General features: G+C 35.5%; 1 protein-coding gene across 1 annotated transcript in view; it reads left to right on the top strand.

The window, feature by feature from the left end:
• LOC102584635 (putative amidohydrolase YtcJ) overlaps positions 1 to 21,678 on the top strand; it is a 28,834-nt gene extending 7,156 nt beyond the window's left edge. Inside the window, exons 4-15 of the mRNA XM_006351000.2 lie at positions 14,001 to 14,073; positions 15,190 to 15,296; positions 15,380 to 15,503; positions 17,146 to 17,340; positions 18,246 to 18,331; positions 18,898 to 19,005; positions 19,252 to 19,347; positions 19,437 to 19,535; positions 19,663 to 19,737; positions 19,918 to 20,049; positions 20,157 to 20,272; positions 21,227 to 21,678. Of these exons, the coding sequence (XP_006351062.1) occupies positions 14,001 to 14,073; positions 15,190 to 15,296; positions 15,380 to 15,503; positions 17,146 to 17,340; positions 18,246 to 18,331; positions 18,898 to 19,005; positions 19,252 to 19,347; positions 19,437 to 19,535; positions 19,663 to 19,737; positions 19,918 to 20,049; positions 20,157 to 20,272; positions 21,227 to 21,425 (1,410 nt within the window). The 3' untranslated portion in view covers positions 21,426 to 21,678. The remainder of the gene's footprint in view (positions 1 to 14,000; positions 14,074 to 15,189; positions 15,297 to 15,379; positions 15,504 to 17,145; positions 17,341 to 18,245; positions 18,332 to 18,897; positions 19,006 to 19,251; positions 19,348 to 19,436; positions 19,536 to 19,662; positions 19,738 to 19,917; positions 20,050 to 20,156; positions 20,273 to 21,226) is intronic.
• The last annotated feature ends 1,800 nt before the right edge of the window (positions 21,679 to 23,478 follow it).

The raw sequence follows: 23,478 nt of genomic DNA, 5'->3' as shown, positions 1-23,478 counted from the left end.
ATGTTATTAAGATTGAACCTTATCTATTATTATATTCTACACAATACATGATAATCCTTTTCCAAGTGGGACATTATATACATTAAGGGGTCGTTTAGTTGGAAGTATTAGGAGAAATAGTCCATGCATTATGTATGGTATTATTTTTATTTTTTTGATAAAAGTAACAGTTAGTCTATATTTATCCACAGGTATACTACCTCAAAAGTGTAGTTCCCCTCCAAAAGTGTTGTAGTTACATAGGCTCCTATACCTACCAAGTTACAGCCAGTCTATAGTTGTGCTGATTACTTCTGAGCTATCTAAGACTACTTGTTTACACCAAAAATAATACAGAGCTAAACAGTTAAGCTTAAATCTTTGTATGTTGCTCTGCTTTCCTTCATGACATCTCTGGTTCCTCTCTAGCCATACTGTCCACCATATACATGATGGGACCATCTTCCATCTCTCCTCCTTTCTTCCTGCATTTCCATCTCTATTCCAGCACTTCAAAACCTCTTTGATCCTTCCTGGTTTCACCCATTTAATCTCTCTCATATTGGTGAACATTTGCCACAGCTGGGTTGTCCACTTGCAGTGTAAGAAGAGATGGTTGACTGTCTCTCCTTGCTCTTCACACAAAAAGCACCTGGAACACAGGTGAACGCCTCTTTTGTTCAGGTTCTCATGCGTCAAAACTGTCTCCTTAGCTAACAGCCAAGTAAAACAATTTACTTCTAAGGGTATCTTGGTTTTCCATATCGTCTTCCAAGGCCATTCTACTTCCTCAATGCCAACTGTGTTGAGATCTTCATATGCTGAATTTACTGTGAAACACCCTTTGCTCCCCACATTCTACACCAGTGAGTCCTCTTCCTCAGATAGGTTACTAAATTGTGCTAGGGTAACCAAAAAGTCAGTTATTCTGCACATCTCCCAATCATTTAAATTCCTCCTGAAGTGCAAATTCCACCCATGATCATTCCATAATTCGGCTATAGTAGCTTGTTGCATTTGACATAGGTCGTAGAGGTCAGGAAACCTTTGGCTTAATGGGACCTGACCACACCATTTGTCCATCCAGAATGCCACCTTTCTGCCATTTCCCACCTTACAATATGATCTTTCTAGCACCAAGTCCCATAGATCACTGATAGATCTCCATACACTAGACCCATAGGGAGAGGTCACCTTTGTTGTCATCCATTTATCCCTCATTCCATATTTTGCAGCAATCACTTCCTTCCACAATGAGTTCTCAGCAGATGCAAACTTCCATAACCACTTCATCATAAGGCTTTGGTTCTGAAACTTCATGTTTCTGATGCCCACATCCCCTATCTTCTTGCTTATGTTCATTTCTTCCCATTTGACAAGATGATACTTCCTTTTATCTTCATTTCCTTGCCAAAAGAAAGTTCTTCTGAGTACCTCTATTCTGTTGATTACACCAGCTGGTGCTGGGAAAACAGACATCATGTAAGTTGGTAAGGCATCCAGCACACTGTTGATCATAGTAAGTGTTGAAGTTTGCTTTTAGTTACTGCAGTAACTTTTAGCAAAATAAGTTATTTAGTTTGAATAAATTTGAATTTTGAATTTTAGTTTGTTTGTTTATGTTGTTGAGATATTTTAGGTTGTTTAAATTTCAAATTATGCAGATTATATTTTTATGTTGGCTATTTAAAGCCCCTCAATGCTTAATAAAAATATTGAAAACTACTGAAAGTCATTTCAATCCATTCTTTTTGTTGCTCCATTTTTTTAAGAAACACCAACAAAATTTCAAATTGAACTCAGGAGGTGCATCAATTAGAACATAGATTGAAAAACAAAACAAGATAAGAGATATATAATTTATTTTAATTATTTTTAAAAGTATTTTTGAATTTCATCTTAACTTGTAAAACATGTAAACATCACTGAATCCTAGTTATTCCAAAAATTAAGGAAGTATAAAGTTTTAATGTTCATAAGTTATCAAATTTGGTCTGTGAGAATAAAACCATATTTTGAAATATTTGTGATATGTGAGGTTGCAATGGAAGAAAAACCCTTACAACCTTTACACAAGACAATGTCATCGCATGTGTTTTTGAAGAACAAAATCAAAAGAAGAAAAAGAAAAAAGAAGAAATTTTGCAAGTTCTAAAACAATGAAAAATCCAGCATCAACTACCAAAGCAAAAATCAAAAATTGAGGGAGAGCATTTTTTTCAATTGCAGTAACTAAAGCAAAGGAGGAGTGTTGAAGTTTGCTTTTAGTTACTGCAGTAACTTTTAGCAAAATAAGTTATTTAGTTTGAATAAATTTGAATTTTGAATTTTAGTTTGTTTGTTTATGTTGTTGAGATATTTTAGGTTGTTTAAATTTCAAATTATGCAGATTATATTTTTATGTTGGCTATTTAAAGCCCCTCAATGCTTAATAAAATTATTGAAAGCTATTGAAAGTCATTTCAATCCATTGAGAGACATTTTCAATCTTTTTTGTGCTGCCCCACTTTTTAAAAAAACACCAACAGTAAGTCTTCCCCCTCGAGATAAGTATTGACTTTTCCAGTTTGCTAATTTTCTCTCACACTTCTCTATCACTCCACTCCAAATGCTTATTGACTTACTTTTTGCACCTAATGGCATGCCTAAGTAGATGGTGGGTAGCTCCCCTATTTCCCCCCCTAGCGTATTGGCTAGCTCCTCAATTTGTACCACTTCATTAATTGGATAGATGTAGCTTTTCCCCCAGTTTATATGAAGGCCTGACACAACTTCAAAAATAATGAAAATGGTCCTCAAAATCAGAAAATGGTCCCTCACTGCTTCACAAAAAACTAAGGTATCATCTGCATACTGTAGGTGAGTGATTTCTAGGTTGTTACTTGCCCTGTTTTGCACTTGGAACCCTCTGATCCAGTCTTTGGCTTTTGCTGTGTTAATCAGGCTACTCATCCCCTCCATTGCTAGAATGAACAAGAAAGGTGAGAGCGGATCTCCCTGCCTCAACCCCCTTTGAGAAGAGAAAAAACCAGTGGGGCTTCTATTGATCAGAACTATACAATATTTGATCCACCTGATCCATTTAGATCCAAAACCCATCTTCTGTAACATGTTCACTAGATAATTCCAATTCACATGATCATATGCTTTCTGAATGTCCAACTTACATATTATGCCTGGTTGTTTGCTCTTCACTCTTGAATCCACCAGTTCATTTGCTATCACCACTGCATCCATAATCTGCCTTCCCTTAATAAAGGCCATCTGTTGTCTGTCGACAATTCTGTGAATTACCTTTTTCAATCTTTCTGCCAATAGTTTTGAGATGATCTTGTACACTCCCCCTACCAGACTGATGGGTCTGAAGTCATTCAATTCAATTGCCCCCACCTTTTTTGGAATAAGTGCAACAAAAGTGGCATTAAAGCTCTTCTCAAAACATTCTCTAGCATGGAAATTCTGGACAGCTGCTACCAACTCAGGTCTGATTATGTCCCAACACTGACTGAAGAAAGCCATTGTATAGCCATCTGGTCCAGGGGCTTTATCTCCTGCACATGCTTTGATGCTTTCTAGTATTTCCTCAGCTTCAAAAGGAGCCTCCAAAAAGTTGCCATCAATTTCATCAATTCTGGGGCAATTTCTCATGTCTAACTGTGGCCTCCACTCTTCTGATTCTGTATACAGCCTCTCATAGTATTCAACAATTTCTTTCTTAATTTCTTCAGGTTCTGCAATCTCCACTCCATTTACTTTCAATTTATCAATGCTGTTGATTCTTCTGTGTTGGTTTGCTGTTCTATGGAAAAAACTTGTGTTTCTATCTCCCTGCTTAAGCCACAAAGCTCTGGACCTCTGTCTCCATGCTATCTCTTCATGCTTGGCTATGTCCTCAAACTCCATAGTCAAAGCCAACCTAGAAGCTATTTCCCTTTCTTCAAGAGCTCTCTGTTCTTGTATCTCTTCTAGATCCGCTAATTGCTTCAACACATTGGCCTTTTGCATTTTCAGATTTCCTTGGATGGTTTTTCTCCATTCTTTCAACTTCCCCTTTAGTGCCTTCAACTTTGCCATTAGGACATAATCAGGCCTGCCAGTGTAATTAAAAGACTCCCACCAATCCCTAACCTTAGCATTGAACCCCTCTGTGTGAAGCCACCAGTTTTCAAACTTGAAGTATGAGTTTGATTGCCCCCACTCTCCACACTGTAACAATAGAGGTGAATGATCTGACACTACTCTACTGAGAACGGATTGTTTAATGCAACTAAAATTAGTGTCCCATTCTTCTGATAGCAAGAATCTGTCCAATCTAGCAGCTGTTGTGTGTCTGTCCCTTTTTTTCCAAGTGTATTTTCCCCCATATAGATCTATATCTAATAATTCCATGTCTTCAATGAAGTCAGAAAATTCTGTCATTGATCTATTTATTCTGATGCCATCTCTTTTTTCTGTTGGATACCTGACAGTATTGAAGTCCCCACACAAGACCCATGGCCCAGAAAACAGCCCCCTTGCAGCACCTAGCTCCCACTAGGTCTCCTCCCTCTCCACTCTATCATTTGGTGCATAAACTCCAGTTAAATGCCATTTGAAGTCTTGGTCTTTTCGGGACAGAGAACATGAAACAGAGTATGCCCCAACACTACTCAATTCCCCTTCCCAGAATCTCTTGTCCCATATGATCACTACTCCCCCCCTTGTTCCACTAGCCTCCAATTGTACAAAATCTGCCCATCTACTGCCCCATACCTCCTTTACTATGTTGGAAATATTCCCCTCTATTTTTGTCTCTTGTAAGCAGACAACATCAGCTTTCCAGTTTAACAACATGTTCCTTATCAAACCTCTCCTCCTTTCACAGTTTAACCCCCTCACATTCCATGAAACTATGTTTAACTTCATTGATCTTTGATAGCCAAAAATCCCCCTTTGCTTCTTGTGCCATAACTCATGAAATTGGTGTCCAGTTCTAGACTCTTCAGCTCATTTAACCCTTTTCTTTTCTGAACTTTTTGCTCATTCTGGATGTCTTTGTTTTCCAGCTTGTTCCTGTCGATTTTTTGAAATAATTCTGCCGCTTTCTCCTCACAGCCTTTGAAATCTACCCCGAACTCTTTACTCAGGCGCATAATGTGTTGTTGTATCCAGGCCGGCGTGGCTGTCTGCGTGTAGTTCTCCTCCGGGAATTGAATACCTAGAGGGATTACCTCTTCTGTTATTATGTTGCAGTCTTCCCCTTGAAATCCTTCGTTGATCTCGACTTCACCTGCCATACGATACACCTCCATATCTTTTATAGTGGAAGTTACTCCTTGAACTTCGCTGATCTGCAACATTTCTTTCCCTTCAATTGATTCCCTCCGCTAACTTGTTTTGGGCTTATGTATAACTAATCCATGAATTAGTTATACACCCTACATGGTATTATGTGATATATTATCTTTCATTTGGTGGTGTTAGTAATACATAGGATTTAATACCTTGGGATTAACTATGTAAATACAAAAATACCCCTTAAATCCTTTTAATCATTTTATTTATTTTCTTGATTTTATGTTTTTTATTTGTAATAGTAAATTTATTTAAATAAATTAGCTAACAAATTCTATTATTTAGAGAGAGTTGTTTGTTGCTAAATAAATCCAATACAAATCAATATAATATTTGAAATGTAAGTTGTTTAACATTTACTAATTGAAAAGGCAAATATATCACCACATGACGTTTGTAATCTTAATTGAATGTATTATTTGTTGATATATATATATAATTTATATTTTAAATAATTTATAAAATTGCATGCATATTAAAACTACAACTTGCAATTTTTATGTGTAAATGTAGATGGTTTATTTGATGTTACTATTGTTTACCCTTTTTTCGGTTTTAAAAGTAGATGGTCTATTTTTTGTAAATTGAAATTGACGTTTTGTGAGTGATTAATTTATTAAGATGACGATTATTTACCCTCAAATAATTCGAGTGAGAAAATAGCAAATTTGACAACAAAATCATTCTTCTCTTAGCTAGTTATAGGGCCATAAAAATAATATTGTCCGACAATTATCTATCTTGACCTAATTACATAAAAAAGAAAACTCTCCAATTGGAAAGAAGTTTTTTGTAGAGTTTTAATCCAAACACATGATGAGGTGGGAAGCAATGAACCAAACATTTGATAAAATATATACCCTACATTACTAATCCCTGCTCTACTACTCCCTCTGTTATTAATCTTTGTACCAAACAACCCCTAATATTCTAGCGCCCCCCCAAGTTACTGCATATAAGTCATGTACCAAGTTTGTTACCGATGCAACTAATACGAGTACCAGTGAGGAACTTGGTGAAAATATCTACAAGTTGATCATTTGACTTCACAAATTTTATAACAATCTCTTGAGAGTATATCTTTTTTTTTTTGATAAAATGACAGTCAATCTCAATGTGCTTAGTCCTCTCATGAATTACTGGATTGATGCATTATGAAGGGCCTCTTGATTATCTCATACAAGTTTCATCTAACTGATTTCTCCAAATATGAATTCTTTGAGCAATTGTTTGATCTAAACTAGCTCACAAGTTGCTATGACCATTACCCGATATTCTGCTTTTGCACTAAGATCGAGCAGCCACATTTTGTTCTTACTCTTTCAAGACATCAAATTACCTCTTACTAAAACACAATATCTAGATTCCAGGCATAGAACATCTATCAAAAGGTGATCATGCCTAATCAACATCTTTATATACAATGATCTGCTCATGGCTTCATTCCTCGAAGAGTAGTCCTTTGACTTGTCTGATTTTATATACCACAGAATGCAGACAATGGCATCCTAATGACTATTGCAGGGAGAATCCAAAACTTGACTTACGACACTCACATAAAAAGAAATATCAAGTTTAATTATTGTTCAATTATTCAACTTGCCAACCAATCACCTTTATCTTCCAGGATCACAGTGGTTTCCCCTGTCCTGGCATGAGTTTGGCATTCAAATCCATAGGAGTAGTCCTTTGACTTGTTTGATTTTATATATCGCAGAATGCAGACAACTGCATCCTAATGACTATTGCAAGGAGAATCCAAAACTTGACTTACGACACTCACATAAAAAGAAATATCAAGTTTAATTATTGTTAGGCTAGCAAACTCCTTTCTTTGTCACACCATTTTCACAATCGAATCAAAAGGAGTTGCAAGACTCACACAACCAATAAGATTGTATTTCACAATCTTTTCAACACAATGTGAGTTGACAAGGAAAATTTCATACATGTTTTATGATATATTTTCATTGAAGAATGAAATTTTTTTCACCCAAAATATTTCATGTTAAATGGCTACTCAACATGTTTTTCATAATTTATTTATAACTCTCATGTTAGAGCCAAAAATCATCTCATTATTGCCAAACCACACGTGATTTATTCCACAATAAATATATGCACTTGTAACAACCTTTTTAGAGATTTTCTCAAAGATGCAAAAATCACTTTTTACACAATGACTTTTTTCTCATTTCATGAACCTCCATTATTTTAAGAATTTAAATAACATTTTTTCATGAAAAGTGGTATCACTTTATTCATGAAAATATTAGGTAAAAAGTTTTTTCCTTTCTCTTCTCTTCCATCTCTTGAAGAGAGCGACATTTGAGCGGAATGATGTGGAGATCCCTATCTTGATATCCGCACTTTTTCAAACTGTAACAAAAACATTAATCTCCTTAAAATTGATGGTGTAAAATATCATAAATACAAAATATTACAGTTGAAAATAAAATGACAAAGTGAATAAACAGATCTTTAGGCTGAGGCGCGGATATCTCGCTCTCTTTAAGGAGATTCAAGCCCATTGCGGCATAATCTACACCTATCCAGTAGTATCACTCTTGACTTGTCCCCTCCAGGATACAACAACCCAACAACGTCGTACAACTCAAGCAATTCCGGATTAGTTGAAGAGTTCAAAACTCCACAAAAAGAACACCTTCTTCAACATATAATTACTCTCTCTTGTATAATGAATATAGTTGAAGACTTAGAATATTTTTCTATGTCTCAACTCTCTCTTTCACTATACTAATATAAACACAATACAATACTACTCATCTTTGCCACTCTATATTTTCTTGTACTTCTCTTATTTTTTCAACACAAAGGAAGACCACGATTTATAGGTGATGAATTCTTCTTTGCAATGAATTGGAAGATAATGGGTAGTAAATTGGGTAAATGAATAGCCCAAAGGTTATATAAGTTACAAGGTATAATGAGGTAGAATAATGGGTGGAATTAGTGGTAGATCATGGCAATAGTGGTTACAAGAGTTACACCAAAATAATGACCACATTCTTGTCAACTTATATCCACTAAAATATGCACTTAATATTTTAATTTTAATATTAAAATGCATAAACACCAACACATAAAAAGAAATATCAAGTTTAATTATTGTTCGATTATTCAACTTGCCAACCAATCACCTTTATCTTCCAGGATCACAAAGTGGTTTCCCCTATCCTGGAATGAGTTTAGCATTCAGATCCATAGGAGTGTTAATGGGTCGACAGCCTGTCATTATTGTTTCCTTAAGAATGTACAAGGCATACTTTTGTTGTGAAATATGCCTGATTTGTGGACTAAATGAGTGATACTATCCTATTATTGCCGGTGATAATGATATCATCAATATAAACTACCAAATAAATACACAAATTTGGAGTAGAATGCCGATAAGACACAAAGTGATTAACTTCACTATGAGTCATGTCAAACTCCTGGATTATTATGCTGAACATCCCAAACTAGGCTCGAGGAGATTGTTTTAGCCCATAGAGTGACCAATGCGATCAACATATAAGGCTATTTAGCTTCCCCCCCCCCCCCCCCAAATGAGGTGGTTGCTCCTTATAAACTTCATCATTATGGTCACTGTGGAGAAAAAAACATTCTTAATATCCAACTGAAAGAGGCCAATGACGTAGAACAAGCATGCATAGAAAAAGGCGTACAAATGTTATTTTGGCCTATATTGCTTGGACTTCTAAAAGATATTATCGGTGTGTGTCAGATCCTCCAAAAGTAAGTATTCACTCAAACCACTGGGTTTAAATAGAGAATGTACAAGTGCTAACACAGGAAAGGCAATATTCTGACTACCTAATTGCAGGAAAGAATCAATATAATTAACTCTGACTAATCCGAATTGAAACACAAAACAATTTACAATGTTCTTAAAAATCAGCACCTATGAATAATGCATGAACTTCACCAACTCTTGATCCCTTCTGCTCATTCCTCTTTATACCAAAAAAATGAAAGAATAGAGAAGCATGACACTTTCTAATTGTTATAGAATGTACATAGACACATTTTCATATAGAATACATATCACAATCATAGATAGAGATATTTAGGGATTTTTTGATTCTGTTTTCCTTAGATAGATTATCTATACACCTACAAATAGCTCTCCTTTTTGATTAATACAATATTGAAGATTGCTCCATTCTCTTTGTCTTTTACATGGTATCAGAGCAAAGTTTTTGTTTTGTTCCTTTTTTTCCTTTACAAATACTAGTGTCGGTCTGCTTAGAAAATTGTCCGTAAGTGACTTGGTTGGTCACGTTTGGTACTGGGAGGTACTTGGAACTTGATATTCCAATCTCACAGCCAACCTAGGGAGGACCACCTCACCCGATCTGTAAGAACACAGAATCCGATAGCTGGCAGGGAAGAGTGTGAGGCTCATGCTCCGGCGAACTATTTCAGGCAGCTTCTGCATACGAGGCACGTGGGGTGTCTGTAACTTCTGAATCAGATCAGATTTTTATTTACAACATCGTCTCAATATTTCTGGTCAGATTTTGTGGTCTCTTGTTCAACAGACCTCAGTTGGGTTGATTTCCGAGCATTTCAGGTTCCTTAAACTTTGTTTTCCTTTGGTAAAAATCGATTGACATTGTATTTGCTGATTTTGGTATCAGATTACTGCTAAAATTTTGGCAGAATTTTCTTCTGTGAATCTCTTGCTTGATTGATTGTTTACTCTAAGTGAAGAATTAGTTTGATTTGATCAACCGAGCTCTATTAATTCTTGAGCATCTGGAAATCTGTTGGGATATTTCTACTTCGTGGAATTTTACTGGTTTCACCTCTCAATTTATTTTTTATACAATGAGTATTTAATTGGAACAATGGTTGATCATAATCTAGTAACTCAAAGGTCTGAAGTTCTTGGTGCTTCTAGTTCATCATCTAACAAAAGGTTTTGGTTTCAGTCGAGGAGTTTGCTAAATTCTCTCAATATCAAAAATCCACTTCAGTTACTACTTTTGCTAAGTCAGATAAAGTTTGTCTTGTTACCGCTTCAAATAAATGGGTCTTTGATTCAGGTGAAACAAATCACATGACATGTAATCATAATATCTTTTCAAGCTTTCGACCACACAAAACACCATCTCCAGTTACTGTAGCTGACAGATCAACTTGTAACAATGTTGGATCTGGAACTGTTAAACCAACTTCCTCTATTACCTTGTCATATGTGTTAATCTACCAAAATTGGCTTTCAATTTGATATCTATCAGTAAACTTATCGGAGACCTTAATTGTTATATCTTGTTCTTTCCTGATCATTGTATGTTTCGTGATCTTACAATGAATCATGTAATTGGAAAAGGACATGTATATGATGATCTCTACATCGTTGATGAATGGGAGTCTCGGTCTATTGCCTGCTCCAGTGTTGTATCTCTATTTGAAGCTCATTGTCGATTTGGACATCCTTCTCTACCTCTGTTGAAGAAGCTTTGTCCTAAGTTTCCGAATATTTCTTCCTTGGACTATGAGTCATGTCGATTTGTAAAACACCATCGTATCTTGTTAGGTCCAACGATTAATAATCGAGTTGTGTCAATTTTTGAATTAGTTCATTTTGATGTCTGGTACCATGTCCAATTGTTTCTAAAACAAGGCATAAAAATATTGTCACTTTTGTAGATAATTTTTCTCGAATGACTTGGATTTACTTTATGAAAAGTCGATCTGAAGTGTTCACTCACTTTTCTGCCTTTTGTGTTGAAATCAAAACTCAGTTCAATGCCTCAATCTGTATTCTAAGGAGTGATAATGTTAAAGAATATATGTCAGAAGTATTTAGATCCTACATGAGACAACACGGTATTCTCCATCTGTCTTCATGTGTTGATACACTCTCAAAATGGAGTAGCTAAGAGGAAGAAAAGGCATCTACTTGAGACAACTCGGACACTTTTGTTCCAAATGAAGGTTCCTAAACAATTTTGGGCTGATGCGGTCTCTACTGCTTGTTTTTTTGATAAATCGCATGCCATCGATTGTGCCTGCTAGTAATGTGCCTTATAATGTTCTTTTTCCAAATAAGTCACTATTTTCGGTGGAACCTAAGGTATTTGGAAGCAAATGTTACGTTTGAGATGGCCGTTCGACCATCTGCTACTAAGTTGGACCCCAAGGCATTTAAGTGTGTTTTCTTGGGTTATTCTTTCCTTCAAAAGGGATATCGGTGTTATTCTACTAAGCTTGGCAAATATCTGGTGTCAACTAATGTGGTATTTTTCGAGACTACACCATTCTTCTATGCACCTCCCGATTCTACAAGTCGGGGGGGGGGGGGGAGGGGGAGATGAGTGGTTAGTCTACCAGGTTACTCATGTTATGATAGAAAAGTCAGAAGATGTTCTTGCCAGCAAGACCGCCAATTGTTCAAGTTTACTCGAGGAGGCGGGAAATTGATGATACAATTCCTTTTTCATTTGATGTTACTCCACTTGATCCTCTAGAAAATCTTGACCTTCCTCTTGCTCTTTGAAAAGGTACACATCAATGTAAATCCACATATTCCATTGCTAATTTTGTCTCTTATGGCCACTTACCCGCTGCATCTAGTTGTATAATTGCCTCTCTGGACTCTCTCTATCCCCAAAACAGTGAGGGATGCCTTGAACAATCCTGGATGGCATGAAGCAATGCTTGAGGAGATACATGCTTTAGATGAAAATCATACTTGGGATTTGGTAGATTTACCCAAAGGAAAGAAAGCAGTTGGATGCAAATGGATCTTTGTGATCAAAGTTAATCCTGATGGCTCTATTGCAAGACTTAAGGCCAGACTTGTGGCTAAAGGCGATGCTCAAACTTATGGGGTAGATTATTCTAACACCTTCTCCCCAGTAGCCAAGCTAACCTCTGTTCGTTTGTTTATTTCCTTGGCTGCTTCTTAGCACTGGCCTTTACATTAGTTTGATATCAAAAATGCATTTCTTCATGGTGATATCAATGAAGAAGTGTATATGGAGCAACCACCTGGGTTTGTTGCTCAGAGGGAGTATGGGAAAGTTTGTCATCTAAGAAAATCTCTATATGATCTAAAGCAAAGTCCTTGTGCTTGGTTTGGAAAATTCAGCGATGTAGTTCAGGAATTTGGTTTGATGAAGAGCAAGTGTGATCACTCAGACAGTCAACAGTTGGTATTATTCTTTTTGTTGTTTGTGTTGATGATTGATATTGTTATTATAGGAGATGATTGTGCAGGAATTTCTTCTCTCAAGGAGTTTTTACATGCCAAATTTCATACCAAAGATTTGGGGCAACTAAAATACTTGTTGGGTGTCGAAATAGCAAGAAGCAAGAAAGGAATTTTCTTGTCCCAAAGAAAGTATGTACTTGTTCTACTTGCAGAAACTGAATAATTGGGAGCCAAACCATGTCGCACACCAATGGTTCCTAATGTTCATCTTACTAAGGATGATGGTGATCCTTTTGATAATCCAGAAAGATACAGAAAATTGGTTGGAAAATTGAACTACCTCACAGTGACCCATCCAGATATTGCATATGCAGTCAGTACCAACAGTCAATTCATGTATGCACCGACAATCAAACATTGGGCAGCTTTGGAACAGATCTTGTGCTACTTGAAAGGAGCTCCTAGCCTTGGCGTTTTGTATAGCGACCACAAACATACTCGTATTGAGTGTTTTGCAAATGCTGATTGGGCTGGATCAAGAATTGATTGAAGATCTACTACTGGCTATTGCGTTTTTTTGGTGGAAATCTGGTATCGTGAGGAGTAAGAAACAAACTGTTGTATCTCGATCTAGTGCAGAATCTGAGTTTAGATCTATGGCTCAATCTGCATGTGAAATACTATGGATTCATCACCTTTTAGTTGAGATTGGTTTGAACCGTTTGTCTCCGGCAAAACTTTGTTGTGATAATCAGGCTGCTCTACACATTGCCTCAAATCCAGTGTACCATGAACAGATGAAACACATTGAGGTTGACTGCCACTTTGTTCATGAGAAGATTCAAGAGAACATGATTTCTACTGGATATGTGAAGACATGAGAGCAATTGGGTGATATGTTCACGAAGTCTTTAAATGGAACTCGAGTGGAATATCTTTGTAACACGTTGGGCATGATTAATATCTATGCTCTAGCTTGAGGGGGAGTATAGAATGTACATAGACACATTTTCATATAGAATACATAGCAAAATCACATCACAATCATAGATAGAGATATTTAGGGATTTTCTGATTTTGTTTTCCTTAGATAGATTATTTGTACACCTACAAATAGCTCTCCTTTTGGATTAATACAATATTGAAGATTGCTCCATCCTCTCTGTGTTTTACACTAATTTTAGTTTATGAATGGGGACAGTGGAACCTTTAAATATCTTTTATATCTTTACTTTCACAACCTTCAAACAAGGCAAGATGGAATCATGTTTCAAATGCTATGTCTATGCTTTCCGATGTTGATCAACAGAAGAGTTATTACAGAGGATTAAGCTCTCAGATTTTTAGCTTTTGAACTCTATTGACACTTCGACATCATATGCTTGTACGAATAGCTTCTGAAACACTGTACCGGTTAAATGCTATTAGTTTGTTATAGTAGTTCCTCTACAAATTAAAGCATAATATTGTATTTCTCCTAACATGTTATTAACATTGGCAGATGGCACGGGTGGAGCTTCGTGGAGTAAATACAAAAGATCTTTTTGTGGACAAAATTAGAAAAGCAGTTGCAAGTAAGTATGTGGTTGTCCAGCTGCTCATAAAACTATAATGTTTGTCACTTTGACATGTTCCACTTTACCTTGGCTTATACCAAGATCAACCCCTTTCTTGTCACTAGATAAAAGACTATACATTCCTCCTTGGCAGCAAACATTTTCAATTACTTTCCCATTTATTACAAGTTTGAAAAGGAGCTGATTTCATAAACTGAAGGTTATGTATAAGGAGTAAATGTCACATGATTTCAGCTTGCTATAAATAATTATTGAGGAAATGGAATATAAACTGTAGTTTACTCAATAACAGTGTTGTTGAAAGCTCAATTGACTAGCATTTAAGAGCTGAAGCTTGGTGTAGCTGAGGTTGGCACTTCACTTTGCTCAGATGGTGCTTAAGTTCAAGTATCAAAGGAGCTAAAGCATGTGTCTGATTGCTTCTTGTCTCTGTTCTGAAGAGGGAGACTTGAAATAATAGATATAGCTGGCAAAATGCTATATAGATGTATATGCTAGTGATTAAGAATAGGACAGTGGAAATATGTATAACAAAAGTAGTTACTAAATTTGAATAGAAACTTAAAGTTACATATTTGCATCTGAAACATAAACTGGTTCATTCTTTTACATGCTCAATTTAGTTTTGAATTTTTCGTCACTTTGGATAAAGGTTATGTATAAGGAGTAGATGTCACATGATATACCCTTTTCAGCTCGCTATAATTTTGGCAATGCTAAAGATTGTTTTTCACCTATCAGATTCAAATTAGCTATCTTCTTTTTTTTTTTTTTTGAATTAACATATTTGTTATTCTTTCTTTGAAATGATCTCCTCCCTCTCTAGAATTTTTGAGAATAGCAAACCTTTTTACTTATTGAAAATAGTTAACTACAACACCTTTGGGTTTACTCCTTTTATTGTCATCAGTGACAGATAAATTGACCAAGTGGCACATATGCTAACAAAGAAAAATATGCACTTAGAAGAAGAAAAAGAAGACGAGGCTCAATCCTGGAAGTCCATTGAGGATTTTGTTAAAGAAAATGAATGGATAATATATAGTATTGGCTGTCTTGAATTGGCACTAATCAGTATCATTTTGTCATGTCTTTCTTTGGAAATTTTAATAGATGTGAAACAAGGTTCTTGGTTACTGGGTGGCGGTTGGAACAATGATATTTGGGGAGGTGATTTACCAATGGCGTCGTGGATTGATAGTATTACTCCTCATAATCCAGTAAGTCATTTTCATGAAATCACATTCTGTTGCTTTAGAATGTACATCAATGTCTTGTTTAAGATTTGGTATTTCACATGCAGGTCTGGTTAACAAGGATGGATGGTCATATGGGCTTAGCTAATACATTGGCTCTAACACTTGCTGGAATTTCACGTAACAATGAGAATCCAAATGGTGGAGCTATTGTTAGAAATAATGACGGGGGTAATTCACTTCTCATCTTCATATATCACTCTGCTTCTTTGTTCAGCAATGCAGATCTTGTCAAATGGCCACTTACTAACCAGCATTAGGTAGGTCAATGGAAATATGATCTCACTTGAACCTAGACTATTTTCAGTTCACCTAAAGGTTCCAGCTATAAGCATTAACCAATAAGACTCACATTTATTTATGAATTATACCTAAGTCTTAATCCCACTGCTATAAATAAATACTTTTATTTAGGAGAACTTTGGAGGTTGATTACTGTTGATGTCTTGATTCTTTAAAATAAATTAAAATTTTCTACTGAATTTGGACCATTACATGCAACTGGAATTTGTAGGTGTTGCATACACCATCTTTCCTTTATTTGGTAGTGTGAAATGTGAGTCCCCACATACACCCTCCAACAGTTGCTCTATTCTATTATTTGTTAGGTGCTTCCATAACCATAAATCATAATAAACAGCATGTGTGGATGTAGGATCGCCTTGTCATAGACCTTCTGAACTTTCGACGAAACCTGTGTGGTTCTACAATTAGGTCTAAGAATTTGACAAGTCTTCCTAAATTTATCTACTGCGTCCATCTCTCTTCAAACCCCATCATCTCCATGCAAAGTCCACAAGTTCTCCTTAACATAGTCATATGCTTTTTCCAGATTCAATTTGCACAGTCTACATGCTTTCCACTTTTTATCTTGGAGTCCATTAACTGGTTTGCAATTAAACGTGCATCTAAAATCTCTCTTCTTCCACAAAAGTATTTCGGGATATCGTCATCATGGCATCTATGGCCTTCTTAAGTTTAAAGGAAAGCATTTTTGAGAAAATCTTATAGATGTTTTCCAATTGACTTGTAGTCTAAAGGATGTAAAGATACCCATTCTTCTCTGGTATAAGTGCAACAAAACATACGTTTAGGCTCCTCCTAAAATTTCCATCTTCATGGAAATTACTAAATGCACTCAGGACAACCTTTACCCTATAGCTGTATTGTTGGGCGTATAATCCATCAATTGTTTGACGTCTTTTGTTAATTGCAATATCATGGAAGTGTCAAGGTTTGGTTTCAACTCACCTAGGTCATGTTTTGCCTGTCACAGTCTAAGTTTCTTATATCGTTTACTTAGCTTTGAGGTCATGCGGGTCAAGAAAATAAGTGAGGGGTAACCTATTACTATGCGAACCTTATACTGCGTCAAATACCATTCATCTTTTAAGCACCCCAGTGACATGGATCTATGTACTTTCTGATGCTTCCGTGCTTGGTTAAGATAGCCAATGTCTTTGCATTAGTATTGAGCGAAGTGTCTGTTCTGCGACTCAACACAATGTAATGAGATTTTTAATATTTCTGAAGCATGCCTACAATCTTTTTCAATTTTTTATTGTGAAAGTTGTTCAGTTATGCATACATGTATTGTTTTATCTTTTCATTCATACTAAAAAGTAGTAAAAACTCGTGGTCACAATTATGATTAACAGTCTGGAATAAATATAGTAGTCAGATTAACAGCCTTATAAAAAACAAAAAAAGTTTACCCAGATCAACCTTGCCAATTTCAATGAATTTGCTAAAATCTTACTTGCTCAAACAAGTTTATAGAAGATCCTTACTTTCTTTGGGTCTTTTACTGCAGAACCTACTGGTCTGCTGATTGATTCTGCTATGAAGCTTGTCCTTCCCCACGTCCCAGAAGCCTCAGTTGATGAAAGGAGGGAAGCTCTGTTAAGAGCTAGCAGTCATGCACTAAAGAGGGGTGTGACAACAGTTGTGGATTTTGGCAGATACTTTCCAGGGGCTTCAACTGAGTACTCATGGGAGGACTTTTCAGGTTTCAGTTCCAACAAGATATAAGATGGAATAAAATCAATTTACTTTCCTTTTTAGGAATACTATGGTATGGATGGTTGTTTTACTAAAAAAGGCCAATGCCCCTTTATAATTATAATACGGAACTTTAGCATTTCAGAGATAAATTACTTGATCAGAGATGGAATAAGCAAATTGAATCTACTTTCTAGCTTTTCAACTAGGATATAGAAGTTGGTCTATTGAAGATGTTAAAAAACAAAGCTTAACAACTGCAGTTTCTCTTAATTCTCTTTCACTACCTGAGGTATCTCAATGGACCAGGTTTTTGAGGGATTGCTCCATAATACAGCAGGGGTGAGGTATTGGGGGACTAAGTTGATGCTAAGCATCCATAGGCCTCATCATTAAAACCTGACCCATGAAAACTTTTCCAGTAAATATAACAGTGTATGCCATGAGTGTATTGTTTAGTTTCTTGTCAAGATGCAATTAAGATGATGAAAGAAGCGTAGGAACTAAACCAGTTATTGGAAATTTTTATCACATTTACAGAGAAGCAATGAAGGGAAAAGAACATTTCTGTTAATATGCAGATTAGTTAAGGTTTAAGGTAAAACTGCAATGATATCTATTTCAATATTTCCCCCTTCCCCACTCTTTAGGTGGAAATTGGAAGTTAGGATTCCTCAAAAAATAATCAGAAACTGCATCTACTTCTTGGAGGGGAAGGGGAGTCTGAAAGGGGCTGTGGGCAGAGAATGAGAGGCCCCAAAGAATGGTTAAGGGCTGGGTGGTCGAATGCTAAACACTGAAGATCTACCTCAACTGCCTCTCTATATGTCATGCTCATTTAGTTATTCTAATAGCTACAGGTGGAACATTTATGTAATCATTAGCTTAGTAACACTTCCCTTATAATTGCAGATGTATATAAATGGGCAGACTTATCAGGAAATATGATGACCAGAGTTTGCTTATTCTTTCCAATGGAGACATGGTCACGGTTAGTGGTATGTCATGATTAACAGTGCTTTACTTTAGCGTTTTTCCTTCATATGAATATCTGATTTTTCGACAAACCAGTCAACATTAACTCAGATGCTACCCTTCAGAATATGTTAAAGTGAAAAGGGTCAAATTTTTCCCTCTACTATACGAAAAGGATTAATATTACCCTCCATTATACTGTCCGTCCAAAAATACCCCCGCTATTACTTACATAATTCAAATACACCCCTCCTTTGTTAGGGCTTTCCAAGGTGGAAATCCAATCCTCTGTGGCAGTGACAGTTTGATGAGGTGGAAACCATGTGGCATGTCACCTTAGCGCCCCTACGCAGTTTACCCTCCCCTCCACTTGTTCTTCCACCGCTAGCACTTTCTTCCTCGTATTGTTAAGAATGGATCTTGGGCCTAACTAAATCCCAAAAGCTAGCATGAATAGAGTTGAACCTTACGTAAGATTCTATGGTCATTCTTATTCTAGCTGATACTAAATTTCAGTGGATTATGTTGCATTTCTCCTTAAATGCGTTCTTACTAAGCTTGATCTTTTAAATCTTGTACTGGTATCCAGGATCTTATGAGCAAGTCAGGCCGCGTGCTGAGCCAATGGATTTATTTGGGCGGTGTCAAGGCTTTTGCTGATGGATCTTTAGGATCTAACAGTGCATTATTTCATGAGGTAAGAATAAGATGCTTTCTGGTTTTGAAGAGCCTCTCTAAACCACAAACTTCTCTCAATTTTCTTTGTGGGTTCAATCTTCTCTATGCCTTGTTGGACATAGGTGACCTGCTTGTTTGACAAGTATTTTTCTGAATATCCATTCCATTTTCATTCTGCATGAGCTTTTCAAACTAACAGGGCCCATTAGGATGCAATCAGACTTCGTTGTATTTAGTGTTCTGATATCTGTCAGGTGTCTTGTAGCCATATGCTGATGATCCAAACAATTACGGGTTACAAGTGGTGGATCTGGATGGTCTGTACAACATGACTCTTTCTTCAGATAAATTTGGCCTTCAGGTCTTTAGCTCATTTTACCTTTATCTGCCATTTCAACTCTTTCAAAGTTGCAAAATTAACTGGTCTTAGGGCTGCAATTTACATTTCAGGTCAGCATCCATGCTATAGGTGACCGAACTAATGACTTGATATTGGATATGTATGCTTCTTTGCCGTCTGAGAAACAAATTAGAGACCGACGATATAGGGTATATCCAATTGCTCTAAAGAGTAGAGATTCATCAATCAATTAAAACTCTACTTTTGAGGTCAGTTGTTTCTTCGATTAGTAGAATTTCAAGTAATCTCTAAATATTGCAACTTACTACTTCACAGATTGAGCATGCTCAACATTTGGCTCCAGGAACAGTGGCTCGTTTTGGTGAACAATCTGTAATTGCTTCAGTGCAGGTTATTTTTCAGATGGTCGTTCTTTTTTACTCTTTACTGTTGAGATTAATTCTGTTCATACATATGCAAGAACCCAGAACTAACAAGCTTTATCACTATCCATTAGCATTGAGCAATTATCATTTTCTTAGTTTTCAAGATGTGTCGAATAATATATTATAACAAAATCCAAATGAACAGCCAGATCACTTATTGGATGATGCTGATTCTGCAACTAAAAAACTTGGTTCGGAAAGGGCAGAAAGAGGATCTTATCTGTTCAAGTCACTCCTGACAAACAATGCCCAGTTGGCATTCGGGTCAGATTGGCCAGTATGTAATTTCTGGATTTCATCTGTTTATGTTTCTTTCAGTAATTCAGTACTCAATTTCTTGTTAATTACTGTTATGTCATGTGTTTTGTTGCTGTCCCCTTTCAGGTAGCAGACATTAATCCATTGAAAAGCATAAGGACATCGATGAAGAGGATACCTCCTCGTTGGGAAAAGGCTTGGATTCCATCAGAGTGCTTGTGTCTTGAAGATGCGCTAAAAGCGTAAGTAGTGGTGTTATTCTGTTCCAACTCTTATCTGCTCATTAAGATAATACTTTATGTAGCAAATCTATCGTGTTTTTTCTCCGAGCCTGGAACTCATTTGAGCAGGACTAGTGAGAAGCCACTATAACTGATCAACAGGGAGAAAATCAATATCATAGTGGACTAACTAATCTGCTTCTATAGTTCAGCTCTCTGGTCCATTGAAATTAATTTGACGTTTGCAATGACTAGTGGTAACAATTAGTTACAGGCTACAGCTAAGGTCTCATTTCAGAAAAGGTACACGGTGATAAGATATAAATCTTCATAGATGATACAGTAGTCAGTTGAGCCAATGACACGTGCTGGACTGAGTATGTGTTAAATTGTTACTTCGAAATCAAAGTGCAATTCACTTTTTGTAACCAAGGGCGTGCCTTAATCGTTAATGAAGTGGGTTCAAACCTAAAATACTACCGAAATTCAAATCCAATAGAGATAAAAAAACCACTAGATAATTTCTTCCTATCATCATAAACCTTAGTGGGCAGAGTTACCCGGCACCTATGCTAGTGGGAGGTAGCTAGTACCCAGTGAAATAGTTGAGGTGCATGCAAGCTGGCCCCGACACGAATCGTTAACCAAACAAAGAAATAGAATAGATGCAATTTATTTACTCTTTCCCACCAGAATTAACCATGTTTTCCAATATTTCCTCCTCCTTTTTTTCAATCTTTATCTGGTGAACTAAGTCTGTGTAATAGAAAAAACTTGGATCCATCATGAGGTTCATTATGTCCTTGAGTTGTATATTTTCAAAAACTTGCCTCTTGAAATTCTGTTACCTATCTCTACCTCCCAAGGTAGGGGGGTAACTTCTGTGTACACTTTATTTTCTCCAGATCCTACTTGTGGGTTTACATTACGTATGTTGTTGTTTTTACCTAATCCTAGCTTATATTTCTCTGGCAGGTACACCATTTCAGCTGCTCATGCATGTTTTCTTGATAAATATGTTGGTTCATTGTCTCCGGGAAAATATGCAGATTTTGTGGTTTTGTCAACTAATTCATGGGAAGACTTTGCAACTGAAGTTAATGTAGATGTTGAGGCAACATATGTTGGTGGTTCTAAGGCTTACTCCATAAAACCTGAAGATAAAAATGAATAGCACAGGCGACGACAATTATGCTGTATTTGGATACATAAAATGGGAACTGTTGTGCCAGCCAAGAATCGCGATATGCTAATTGAACTTGGCTGGCTTCACTTTTATAACGAGTCTTGAAACTGTTATAAAGGAATATGTAAATTTTATTAGTGAAATTGTGCAACTTTGCTGTACAGGTATGTAAATGTTATTAATCCATTATCCCACCTCCAGTGATTAAACCTATATATGCTTCTTTAAGGTTTAACAATCAGTATCAACTTGTTTCACATCTATGTTTACTGTTGTGAATTGTGAATGCCCATAAACTTTTTTTGTCTTAGCACATAATACGCCAACGTTAGCGATAATTGTTGCAACAAAAGAAAGAGTCTTTGGTTCATTTCCCACCTTAACATTAGAAAATAGGATTAATAAGATTCTATTGAGTTTGACTCGTCATTTTTCAAAGAATGACTCTGAGTATAAAACGATTGAGTAATTGATCGTTGTTACATCACTATTGTTGTGTGAAGTTGTTGGATTAATTTACTGCTGAAGATGGAATCAAAGATGGAGGAGGAACTAGGAAATGGTGTTGATCGAGGTGGCTTAATTAAATGTGAGAGTAATTCAACTAGGAGAATTTTTGTCCAAATATTACTCAATCTGTCTCAATTTATGTGATATTCTTTTATTTTTGGTCGGTCAAAAATAACCAAAACATGTTTTTTTTAAAGAAATTTATTCAATTTTCAATTAATCCACAATAAGACAGTGTGAGCACACTTAAACGAGTCGTGTAATGATCACAAAAATCCCAAAGTTGCAATCAATTAAGAAATAGTTGTACTTTTAAACATATATATAAAAGCTTCATATATCCACAAAACTACACATTCACATGTTACTAATATAACTATGTACTATATATATATCATCATATATTAGTGGAAAAAATATTAGGCAAAAGTTAGATTACCATTTAATCCCTATATCAGATACAAATACTATTAATCATCTAATAAATTGTTATTTAAATATTAAATAGTAACTCTTAATTACTGCAATAGAGAGTTACACATTAAGTCAATATCAAATTTATCAAATTCTGTCGGTTACAATTGTATATTTTTCTTATTCCTTTTTAGTTAAATATGTTCTCTGCTTATATAAAAAAAAAATTGTGTCTAGATTACAATTAAATAGATATTACTTATTTAGATTTTATATAATTATTGGTGTGGAACATGTACAATATTATATTTCTTATTTCCAAATAAAATTAAAAATTATCTCAATGAAAGATTAGATATTTTATTATATGCCAGATCATTAGTTTTTACATGGATAATATGAAATATTTGGCAAATATGTTGAATGACTATACATGCATTTATAATTAGTTTATTATCTCACGAATTAGTAGATTGCCTCATTAATTAATAATAAAGGGATCTAAAAGTATAAAGTTCATTATCAATGATCCATATAAAATTAGATAACTATTTTAGTTTTCAAACAAACACTCTTACTCTAACAATTATCTGTGTAACACTAATTGGTAAAAATTCTTCATATATCCACCATCATTTATACTTTTTACTGCAACATAAATCCTATAAATACTTAACATTTACAGGTCAAACATTATAATAAGATGTCTAAAAAAACTTATATGGAGCACAATTGTCATATATTATAAGTTTATAGTAAAGGGTACACTTGGCTACACGCACGATGTGTACCCAGAAACTAGTTTTAAAATAAAAGCAAACAACGAAACACTACTTTTAAATGGAAAGACACTTTATCTAAAAGGTATAAAAATTAAGATCTAATTAGAAATACTTTTCATTTATGTGTTTGATATGCTAAAATATTTTATAGAAAAACAAATAAAATTTTCAATGACAAACACATTCTAAAATTTTAAGGAAAAACATATTTTCTATCAAAATTGGGGAAAACATAGATATTATTATAAACTTTAATACTCATAATCACAACACTACATTATACTCTATTTTTCACTTTATATGATATATCATATGACACTTTATATCAACAATTA

Source organism: Solanum tuberosum, unplaced genomic scaffold (genome assembly GCF_000226075.1).
Source record: "Solanum tuberosum cultivar DM 1-3 516 R44 unplaced genomic scaffold, SolTub_3.0 scf00132, whole genome shotgun sequence".
NCBI classification, from domain to species: Eukaryota; Viridiplantae; Streptophyta; class Magnoliopsida; order Solanales; family Solanaceae; genus Solanum; species Solanum tuberosum.
The sequence above is the reverse complement of the archived record's forward strand: the minus strand, read 5'-3'. Positions and strand labels throughout refer to the sequence as shown.